A 12,197-nucleotide genomic window follows, 5' to 3' on the forward strand; every position below is an offset into this window, starting at 1 on the left:
ATAGTACGGGTGAAAAGCGTCGAAAAACACAAGAATACTTCCGTATTTGAGGAAAGCACCAAAATTGGCTGAGAGTACTTTCGAGTATGCTCTTTAATATGGCTTGATTACGCAAGCGAAATTTTTCCTTGGAACGCCGCTAGGTGGCTTGAAATCCAAGTTGGCGGACAAAAATACGAACTTGTTAGAATGAGAAGACATGGCCGTTCAAACAGGCTAATATGGGGTAATCTATGGCACAGGTTCCGAATATGAGCTTAAAATAAACTAAGTTGTACCGTAGTGCCACTAGGTGCCTCAAATCCAAAATGGCGGACGAAAATACAAGTTTGTCAAAATGAGAAGACATGGCCGTTCATTTGCGACTTGGCAAAATATGCCAGGACTGACGGAGACTTTACTTCAACTGACAAACCAGCCTTCCCAAGTGACAGAACTGCAAGTACACGACCTTGAACGCTTTGTCATGAAGACATAGGACGTCCACCGATGGAAAGTGGCTTTCCAATTGTTTAGGTTCCCTTCCGTCAGCGTCAAAAGTCTGTCGCGAGACAGTGCGTTGTGGTTGCAAAAAAGGGTGTGAAAGAAGGTGCCGCTGCAAGAAATTTCCCCTTAATTGTAGCCCACTATGCTCGTGCAAATCAAAGTGCTTTAATTGTTGAAAATGTGATTATTCTTTTTACCTGAAGATTCGATTGATCTCTTTGTGTTCCTGATAAAATTATCATTCTTAAATACTTTAATCCGTCCGTTTAGCTTATGTTGATTCATTTACAATAAATAAAGAGATGAAGAGTTAACAAGTATTTAACTGATTTTGGTTTAGCAAATGTAAACAAAGGCTATAAATTGGACGCGTCCTGGTCTCATACTTAGGTAATTTTTACTGTAGGCGTATGTCGGAATGACAGAACGATATTTAAAACTCCTGCATTAATTACTCCACTCCAGCCTGTTATATAGGGACCATGAACCTCGAGCGATTCGGAAAACTGACTCCACCATCTTCGATTTTAGACCCCAAGCGGGTCAACGGTTCAACTAAGGTATATTTATGTGAATATACGTGCGTTTTCAGAATCTGAAGTATCGATTGCTCCTAATCCGCCCATTTGTAGTCATTACTTCTTATTTTAACAAAACTTGTATTTTTCGATCGCCATCTTGTATCTGAAGCGCCTAGCAACATAACGGTACAACTTAGGTTAGTTTTACGTTCATATTCGGAACTTCTGCCATCGCTTACTGGCCTATTGGGGCGGTCATATCTTTTCATTTTGACAAACTCATATTTTCGCCCGCCATCTTCAATTTGAAGCACCTAGCGGCACTACGGTACAACTTAGGTTATTTTTAAGCTCATATTCGGAACCTGTGCCATCGATTACCCCATACTAGCCTATTTGAACGGCCATGTCTTCTCATTTTGACAAACTCGTATTTTCGTCCGCCATCTTGGATTTCAAGCCATCTAGCGGCGTTCCAAGGAAAAATTTCGATTGCGTAACGAGCCATATTAAAGCGCATGCTCGAAAGTACATCTCGGCCAATTTTGGTGCTTTCCTCAAACACGGAAGTATTTTCGGTGCTTTTCGCCGGCACTATAATGCTTTACAGGAAGAGTAAAGGAAAGTTAGAAATATAAAACCGTGCAGATTTTATTTAGTTTTACGAATTTAGGCACTAATATTCAAATACCTCGTGGTTCGACCCACCCCTAGCCGTCTACCAGCAGTCCTTTGTTTCCAATACAAGCAACTTGACACATTGAATATTCAAACAACAAACTGCAGTGAACTTGGAAACAAACTGTTTTAACTTACTTTAAAAATTTAATTTTGGTATTTTTACCCTAGAGAGGAGGGTAAAAAAAATCCCCCATAACCCCACTAAAAGACTTAAAATGCTCAACGCTAACGCTAAGGCCATCTCTATATATTTTTAACCTATGGAATAAATTTACATACTTCTTAAAAAAAAATACCAAAATCAAGTCCATGTGGTGGGCTAGGGAGCCCTGAAGTCTTACCTCATACTGTTCTCCACTGAAGTCACCATGACAATGCTCGCATACAACTCTTCGCCTAGGACATGTGAATTTCAGGTGATCAGCCATCATGAAGCGAGAAATTTTAGCCCCACAGTGGGCAGTACAAGGGGTTGCATCATATTTACAAGTCATCAAATGTCCCTGTAATGAAAACAAGACGATATAGTGATGTCGACAGTATCTTTCCAAGCGATAATTTTCCGGCGTTATTTTAATTCTTGCGCACCATCTACTAAACACTGTCTAATCTTTTGGGAGAGTATAAATAGATAGCGCTGTGTTACAAGCATGAGAAATGGTGAAAAAAGTTTCATAAAATTATGTTAAAAGTGGTTGATTTTTTTTAACAAACTTGGTCATAATTTAAGTAAAAGTGTTGTGAAAAATATGCACAAAATATACAAAATAGGCGATAAGGACAGTGCCCTTTGGAGAAACAATGGGTGGAGGTAGAGAGGTAAATTAATTCCTCGAGGCCTATTTTAGGCTCTTGATCTATTCACGAACGTTTTGTTCACATAATTCATCTATATTTTCAGAGATAGCAGAAAGTGTACGATTTAACAAAAAATGTTGTGATTATAAACTTGGTTAAGTTCTAGATGAGGTGTTTATTCCTATCTTGGAAAGTGGTTAGGTTAGGAAAGTTCTTTTCGTTGTCTTAACATTTTTCATATACGAACCAATAAGGTTTTGAAAAGGTGGAGTCAATACTCTCTCCAGAAATTATATTTGCTTTTCCGTCGATATTCATCACTCATCATTAATTAATCTAGTTTTAAAACGGTGTACCTTTTTCTCCATAATACGAAATACTGCTATTGGCTTAGGAAAATATTTCACAAAATTAAACCCATGAAATCAAAGCCTTTTTTTCAAATAAAATAAAGGATAGTATTATATTCTTTTGTGTTGGTTTAGTGCTTAGCTGTAGGGGATCAGGAGGTGCCGGGGCCTCGATCCTTACCCACTCAAGATTATTCTGGTGCTCAGATTCCGTTTTTTCCTTTTCTTAAACAGACCTGTCAATTTGGTTAATTATTGGCGCCATTGGCCCCCCTAAGATTTTGCTCTAGATCCATTTCGTTAGCTGGGACAAATATTAGTGCCACGATTGGAAATGTGCCAAATATGCTGCAAAATTAAAGTAATATAATCAAAGCACATTCTTTTTTGCAATGAAATAAAGGATAGTAATCTCTATTTTTCGTTAGAGCCAAAACTACAAATATGCCAGTAATGAAATTACTGCCGGGACAACTCTTTGCTAAAATTGGCAAATTTAGAAATTCAAAAAACTACACCCCCTAACATTTAGAGGTAATTTCTCTACGACACGAGATAACCAGACAAACTTGTCCTAATGTTCTTGTATTTACCCAATCGATAATCCAGAAAAATAGCTGATTTAATTTATGTTTAAATCAATTGAATAGCTAAATTGATTATCTTGTCTTGCGTACGGCAAAAACATGTCAGTGTTGCTGTTACATATAATCTGTCAGAAACGATATTATCTTATTTTAAATTTGACAGTCCTCGAGAAAATTAGCAACCTGGCCGCATTTTGAATTTGTCCCATCTCAATTGATATTCTTAAGACGTCAATACTATGAATTACCAAATGGCTTTTCAGATATAGACTATAAATGACTGTCAAAATTGTTAAACCTAGGGAAAATTATTATGTTCTAATTCCGAGCTACATTACGTGAATATGAGAAAACAAATTCCAGGTGAATACGCATAAACTCTCCACAAGAAACACAGAGGTGATAGCAATGATGGCTTTGATCTCCGTAAATTTAAAGCGTCTAAGAATAAGTCCTTATTGATCTAAGAGGTATGAAACTCCACCAATCATTTAAATGCACAATGATAGAAGTTTTCTAAAGTATTTTATAAAGAAATTGGGATCAGAAAATCATGACCCAATTCCGGCCCAATAACTTACAAAATATATTATCTTTGCTGTTTTTTTTTTACCATATACAACGGGAGTGACAGTTCACGAGGATGAAGGGGTAGAGGGCAAGGGACAAAAAAGGTTTTTTCCAGAATCGCGGCAAACTTTGTCTATTCAGTATTTATTTTTATTAAGGGTTTGTGGCCAAGGACGTATCCATCCTTTTTGTTCGGGAGGGAGGGGAGTGGTTTAAAAAAAAATACTTTAAAGGAAGCATGAAAATTTGTAATGTCCATTTTTGTCACGTTTTACCAGCCAGGCAAAAATTTCAAGGGTTAAAACCCTATACCCTCCCCCCACACTGGTTACGGCCTTGGTTGTGGCTATACAGGAACATTGCCGGCAAATAAGTATTATTATTCTGATAGAAAAAAGAAATCATTCATTTACTTTGTCATGAAAAGTAATCTGGTCTTAAATTAAGTTTAAGGCCGTGATTAAGTGAACTGATGGAACTCGAAAATCCCATGTTAAAATGAAAATTTATTTTTAAAAAGTACTCAAGTATTCATTGGCGGAAGATGCCGCTTTTAATATCAGGCCATAGCTTCTTGAAGATGCTACAACATGTTTGAAAGGATTTTGCTCTATTTTCTCTAATTGCTTAGAAATCTTAGAAAATGTCTAGGTCTTTTTCGCAAGTGTACTCGATAAAGGATATTGCTTTTAGAACAAAATCGGTACTATCATGAGCAGAAGACAATAACCTGTAAGATGATTGGAACCATTTTTCGATTTATTTTCCTGTTTTCTAACAGTCCCCTAGAATATTTTCAGCTACCTGAAATTTTTACAAGTCGGTTGCCAGAAAGAATCGTTTCAGATCGCCGATAATGCCCCCAAGAGACCAAAATGACAAGCTGGTATAATCAGCTGCTTGTTAATAGAGTGTGAAATTTTCATAAATTATTTCAATGCAATGAAGAAACCTAGAAATGAGAAATAGTCAGGCGCCTTCAGTAAAGTTGTGCACACAAAGCCGAAATCATGGGGAAAATTAAATCAAAGCGAGGTATACATCTTAAAAGTGTTACCACACATAGACAGCGCCTTTGTAAAAAGTATTTTGAGCTTGGTAGATGTAAATATCCAAAATACCTAATAATGCGGTACGCTGAAGAACTAGACAAGTCAAGAGATTTAGGTCAAGCGACAAACCTTGAGGCGGAGCAGAACCCCGTAGCTTCTTTCCCGTTGCCCTACCGGATCGTGACTGGTGGTAGAAACTTGGATTGCGACGAATTGAAGGATTGCCGATGGATTTTTGATCCTGCATTTTTCTTGCACGATCTAGAGACTTAAGTTTTGAAGCACAGGTGAGGAGGAAACAACCCGTAAAAATCATAGAACCTTAACGAAATTTACACCACCAGATTCAGCGTATCAGAGAATCCTACTGTAGTTTCAAGCTCCTATCTAGAATTAAACAAAAAAAAACAAAACAAGTTTTTTTAAGTGAAAGTAAGGAGCGACATTAAAACTTAAAACGATCAGAAATTATTCCGTATATGAAAGGGGCTTTTTCTCTTCAACGCCCCGCTTTTTACGCTAAAGTTTTTTACTGTTTTAAAATGTAGAGTTAAGAGAAAGAGTCAAGCTTTAGCGTAAAGAGCGGGGTGTTGAGGAAGAAAAGCCCCTTTCATATACGGAGTAATTTCTGTTCGTTTTAAGTTTTAATGTCGCTCCTTACTTTCATTTAAACAAACTTTTTCTTTTTTCTAATTTCTGGACGTCTTTGAATTAATGCACGGTTTGATCTTGGCTCTCCACAAAAAAACATAATTAAAACGAAATTTGCATATTAATTTTTTGGGGCTAAATGGCTTTTTCATAGTTTTCATCGGAAGATTTTGAGAAAAAAGGAGCGAGGGAGGAGGCCTAGTTGCCCTCCTATTTTTGATTACTTAAAAAGGCATCATTTACTTATTATTTTTACGAACGTCTTCGTAAGTAAAAAATATACGTAACTTATGAATTAAATTACGCAGCGAACTTCAATATTCGTATATTTTTATTGCGTATATGAGGGGGCTCACCCCTCGTTGATACCTCGCTCTTGGAAAATAAAGCTTAAATTTTGTCCCAATTCGTTAAGAATGACCCTTGAATCACAAAGGCCGTAGAATAAATAGTTGAAATCACTAAAAATGCTTTAGCGTAAAGAGCGAGGTATTACGAGGAGGTAGACCCCTCATATGCGTAATAATTTCTGTTCGTTTTAAGTTTTAATGCTGCTTCTCACTTTCAGTAGAAAAAAAACTTTTCATGTTTATTTTTTCATTGTTTTTTTTTAAATAATGCTAGAAAATCCTGCACGCCCTCCATTGAAAGTCTCTCCCCCCATGAGAAGTTCCTCATGGAAAAATCCTCCCCGGTAACCCTCTCCCCTCAAATATCCCCCCCAAACCAAAAAAATCCCCCTGAAAACGTCTGTACACTTCTTAGTAACCATTACTATATGTACACACAGGTCAAAGATTGTAACTTGCAGCCCCTCCCACGGGGACTGCGGGGGAGCAAGTCGTCCCCAAAGACATAGTTATTGGGTTTTTCGACTATGGTGAATAAAATGGCTATCTCAGAATTTTGATCCGGTAACTTTGGGGAAAAATGACCGTGAGAGGGAGCCTAGGTGCCCTCCAATTTCCCATCACCCCTGGAAAAAAAAAAAAAACAAATAAACACGCATCCGTGATTTGTCTTCTGGCACAAAATGCGAAATTCCACATTTTTATAGATTGGGGCTTGAAACTTCTACAACAAGGTTCTCTGTTATGCTGAATCTGATGGTGTGATTTTCGTTAAGATCGTATGACTTTTAGGGGGTGTTTCCCCCTATTTTCTAAAATGAGGCAAATATTTTCAGGCTCGTAATTTTTGATGGGTAAGACTATTCTTGATGAAACTTATATATTTAAATTCAGCATTAAAATGCCATTCTTTTGATATAACTATTGGTATCAAAATTCCATTTTTTTAGAGTTTCGTTACTATTGAGCCTAGTCGCTCCTTACTACAGTTCGTTACCACGAACTGTTTAAAAATGTGGAATTTTGTATTTTTTGTCAGAAGGCAGATCACAGATACGTGTTTATTTGTTTGTTTTTTTGTTGTTGTTTTTTTTTTCCAGGGGTGATCGTATCGACCCAGTGGTCCTAGAATGTTGCGATAGGGTTCATTCTAACGGAAATGAAAAGTTCTAGTGCCCTTTTTAAGTGACCAAAAAAATCGGAAGGCGCCTAGGCCCCCGTCGCACGCTAATTATTTTCCCAAAGTCACCGGATCAAAATTCTGAGATATCCATTTTATTCAGCGTAGTCGACAATCCTTACAACTATGCCGTTTGGGATGACCTACTCCCCCACAGTCCTCGTGGGAGGGGCTACAGGTTACTAATACTGACCAGTGCTTACATATAGTAATGGTTATTGGGAAGTGTACAGACGTTTTCTGGGGCGTATAACGCTTAATCTGCTTAATCTTAATCATAAAACGCTTAATCTGTCTCAAATTAATAAAATCAGTTCCATGCTCATTTTCAGATTGACTCGTGCTGCCAAAAGAAAGATAAAATCTGCAAAACTGTTGTCCTATTTTTTCTACTTAAGCATTGAAATAAATCGATCACGACGACCCTGAAATTGAAGTACTTAAAATACTTATAGCCAGAGGCACCAATTGGATGGGGGTTCAGGGAGAACACACCAAGAACACACCCATCAAGAATTAGCTAATATGCATTTTTGCTACTTTTTTACGAGTCGGACAAACATGTCAGGGGGATCAAACCTGATAAGTACCCCTGGATAATGCTGAATAATGCCCTTAATATGACCCTCTAGATCTTGAAAAATATCTACCTCTCTAGATTTTGAAAAATATCTACGTTTCTAGATTTGTCAATAAATTATATGCTACTTACTTATTTCTATTAACTTCAAGAAGCATAAAAGATAAGTAAATAAGGTTACAAAGCACTCCGACAAAGCATGATTGCAGCGACAGCTGTAGCCAAGTAAAGAGCGAACCATATCCCATAGTAACCAAAAGTTAAAAAACATGTCTTGAAAAAAAAACTGCTTAGTGAAAAAAAATTGTTATCTGACACTGACTCATGAATGTTAACTATTATTTCCGTTCATCTTAAAAATAAAAGTTTATTGCGAAAAGAAATTTATGGTGATTTCCAAAAAAAAGTCTGAAACCCCTAGAAAATGCGTCAGCTCAAAATGTATTGTACCATTGGAGTCAGCATGGTCGAAACGTTGTACAGGGGAATTACAGCCCCCTGCATCGGTAGCACATATCTGTTTGCTTTTTTTTTTTTTTTTTTTTTTTTTTTTTTTTTTTTTTTTTTTTTTTTTTTTTTTTTTTTTTAGTGGGTGTAGCGGGCTACCAGAACACCATAGAGAGATACGTAATGGCTTATTCAAAAGCTACTCCTCATATTTACGTGATTTTCATAAATTCCGCCATCTACAAGTGCCATATGGCACTGAAATGGCCCTTTTTGTGCCATTTCTAAATGATGGGACTAGTGGGCTACTAAAACTTCGTACAGATTTTTTACAGCTCACATAAAAGTTGTTGCTCATATCTACGTTTTCTCTATAAAATCTATTATCTGCAAGTGCCAAATGGCAATAAAAATGGTACTATGGTGCCATGTCTCAAGTGGAAAAGCTGGGACTAGTGGGCATCAAGAACTTCTTAGAGAGATGTTTAGTGGCTCATTTGAAAGCTATTGCCATATCTAAGTGCTTTTGATCAGTTCTGCCGGGCATAAATACCATGTAGCACTAAAAACGGCACTTTCAGTGCCACTCCTTAAGTGGAAAAGCTTGGAAGTATAAAACGGTACCATTGTAATAGTTATGGTCCAAAACCTTTAACTGGAGGTTTACAAGAACACCTCCCGTATATTCCCCTTCCCAGCCCCCTTAGTAAGTCTAATTAGTCCTTTGGGAGAATTCACTATGAACTCTTTAACATGGTCAGCCGACGTTGGGGCTCGCAAAACGATTTTAAAATATCGAATGTGCTTAAGAGGAAGAAATCATAGAAGAAAAATTAATTGAATCTAAAAATTCCAAATGACTACTCCTTGACGTACCCCTCCCCTCCTCCTGTTCGCAAATGTTGTGCTTCGCAAATAAAAAAAAGTTTTTTTTTTAACTACAAGTAAGGAGCGACATTAAAACTTAAAACGAACAGAAATTGTTCCGTATATGAAAGGGGTTGTCCGCTCCTCAACGCCTCACTCTTTTGCGCTAAAGTTCGACACTTTTTCACAGTTCCACTTTTTAAAGCAATATGCTTATGTTTTGAAGATAATTTTAATTGTATACAGAAAGTTACTGTTATCATTGCTGGTGTAAGACTATGAAAAGCTTTATAGATTAGTTTGTTGTTGTCAGGCTACGTACTCATTTTTAACTAACAAATTAACATTCTTGTTTTTATACTTGGTTCCTGTGTTTTCAGTAAAGCGCTAGTTTTCTATAATCCTACAAACATAGAGAAATATGGTTATTTGGTTTATTTCTACTAAATTTATTGATATATGTTAGATAGACTGTGAAGCAATAATTTTAGTTCATTTCAAGTTTCAACTTCGCTCTTTACTTCCCTCAAAAAACAGTTTTTTTTAAATTAATTGAACAAAGCATCAATCAAGGGGAAAAAACAACAATATCGCAATAAGCCTTGAAAAACAACTGGGTAGAATGCATCAAATATAAATGACGAAAGAAGAAAATATTTGAAGCATTTATTACATTCTGGAAGAAAGGGAAACATATATTGAGAAAAAAGAACTAGTTTAGCCTTAGCAAAGGAGTTATTAATCCCTGTGCTCATTAAGAGCTGTTCAATCGAGCTTAGAAAAACAAGGGGAAGATTTTTTTCTATTTCAATGTATGTTATCTTTTAATTCGTGTTGGCAACATTTAGCGGGCAAGAAATATAGGGAGGTCCATATGTTCCATCAAATGAGGAACGTCAAGGTGGTATACACGCTGAAAATAGATGCAGATGATCAACCCAGGTTGTTGACATACGTAACATAATTTGTTTGAATTTCAACATGTTATTCTGAAGTAGTTTTGTCACAACGTAGCAAAAATGCATTTAAGGCCTACCGGAAGTCCAAGCATTTTACTCCCTCGTCAATTCTTTTTCTGAGGCGGCAACTCGACAACTCTTCGTCGCTTCAACTAAACAAACATGAGAAGTTTGAACTTAAGGGGTTTCTCACTAGAAATTACGATTATGCGCAGGTTATCCTTAGCAATTCTTCTCCTCATTATTTATACAATATATATATATATATATATATATATATATATATATATATATATATATATATATATATATATATATATATATATATATATATATAACTGGTAGTTTGGTATCTGCATGCTACTTAAATCGACTCTGTTTAATCCGGTTACAACTAGCTATGTTGCATTGGTAATATGAGGTGTTGTGGCAACCTTTGTTCGGCTTCGCCGAGTAAAGTGCTGCGAAAGCAACCCTTTGGTTCTGTTTCCTCGCTTCGATTAAACGCTGAAGTTGTTAATCTGTAAGGATCTCAAAATAAATACTAGGCACACCAACTCGCAAAAGTTACAAACCCCTCATAGCAACTAGCAAAAGTTACAAACCTCATATGCCATACGGCTCTAACCCCCTCATATACGTAATAATTTCTGTTCGTTTTAAGTTTTAATGCAGCTCCTTACTTTCAGTTGAAAAAGATCGTTGTTTTTAATTAGTAACTCTGAAAGGCGTTTTGTTTTGGTGCGTCTAATACTTATTTTCTTGTGGCTGTGCTTTTTTATGCAGAACAGGGTTTCAAGAAAAAAGGTTTCAAGACGTGGTAATCTTATTTTTAGACTTCGCGGAATGTATGGACCTGGTGATAAATCTGTAAGATAATGAAATATCTATTATTAGACCATATTTATGTCTAGTTAGGCCACTCTATATAACGTCCATCTCTATGTTGACCTCTCAAAGGACCATTGTTTTGGTATAGACGATTTGTGATTGTTATTTTCTGTCCAGAACAGAGTTTCAAGTAGAAATGTACGCAGAATTTTTCGGAGGAGAGAGGGAGGGGAATATTAATAAAAAAAAGTTGAGAAAATGATTTGAATGAAACTACCTAGAAGTTTATAAGAATCTAGAATTTCAGGGAGGAAGGGTTGAACACCAAGCCCCCTCCACATACTTGCCAGATTTACAGTGGTGATCTCACTTTTATATTTAGCAGATTCTGTTGACCTATTGGCTTGTTCCGTAGTTGAAAGTGTGGTGACCAAAATCAGTAAGTCTGTTACCCCAAACATTTTTTGCCCCAAAAAAAAAAAAAAAGTTATCCGAAATCTTATCTCTCCGTAAATTAACATTCGTTAATGCACTAAATAATCAAATATTCCGTAATTTTCAAGAAGATTTCGGAGGGTTCAATTGTCTTTTTGGGAAACTAAGGGAAATCCCAAAATGATTCAGGAACAGGGAAATATCGGCTAAAATCTCGATGTCAACTTTTTTTGCGTCTGTCTGGACCTTAAGCTGTAAGGTAGACGCTCCCATAAATCCAATACAAATAGAAAATTTACAAAGGACTCAGGAGGTAATCATTTATCAAAACATGATCTATCTAACTTATCGAAGGGTTTGCACTTCTATTGACACCTGCTCATAGAAAACATCTGCTGATTTAACACATTCCGTTAAACATCAAAATAAATTTTTGTACACATCTCACGCTACTACTTTTCAAAATCAAAGCCCAATTGCCGGGAACTTTTTTTTTTACATGCGGGAACTAATAGGAGACATCAGTCACGAATATAACTTCAAGGAATATAAAATTTCGCCAAGAGAAGGGGGATAGACTAAGTTTGAAAAACAAATAGTGAACTGACGTAAATATTACAGCAAACTTGAGATTTCGGGTGGTGCATGGCCAAACCCCCCTGCCCCTCTGAACTCAAACATTGCTGTTTAAATATTTGTTTAGTGTCCGAAAGTGAGGTGCTTTATCACATCTGAGTCGTCATCAATCCAACATGACTAAAATTAAACACGATACATTTAATCTAAAGCTTTGGGAAGTTCAAAAGGCGTACGGTGATTTTTAAAAATCAAATGCTTTGACCAACTGGAACT

General features: G+C 36.5%; 1 protein-coding gene across 2 annotated transcripts in view; it reads right to left on the bottom strand.

Annotated features, from left to right (window-relative positions):
- LOC136026136 (TNF receptor-associated factor 4-like) overlaps positions 1 to 12,197 on the bottom strand; it is an 82,703-nt gene that overhangs the window by 24,829 nt on the left and 45,677 nt on the right. For both annotated transcript variants that reach the window (XM_065702435.1, XM_065702434.1), the window contains one exon: positions 2,030 to 2,191. In XM_065702435.1, coding sequence (XP_065558507.1) covers positions 2,030 to 2,191 — 162 coding nt within the window. The remainder of the gene's footprint in view (positions 1 to 2,029; positions 2,192 to 12,197) is intronic.

This window comes from Artemia franciscana, chromosome 4 (genome assembly GCF_032884065.1).
Source record: "Artemia franciscana chromosome 4, ASM3288406v1, whole genome shotgun sequence".
In the NCBI taxonomy this organism is placed as follows: domain Eukaryota; kingdom Metazoa; phylum Arthropoda; class Branchiopoda; order Anostraca; family Artemiidae; genus Artemia; species Artemia franciscana.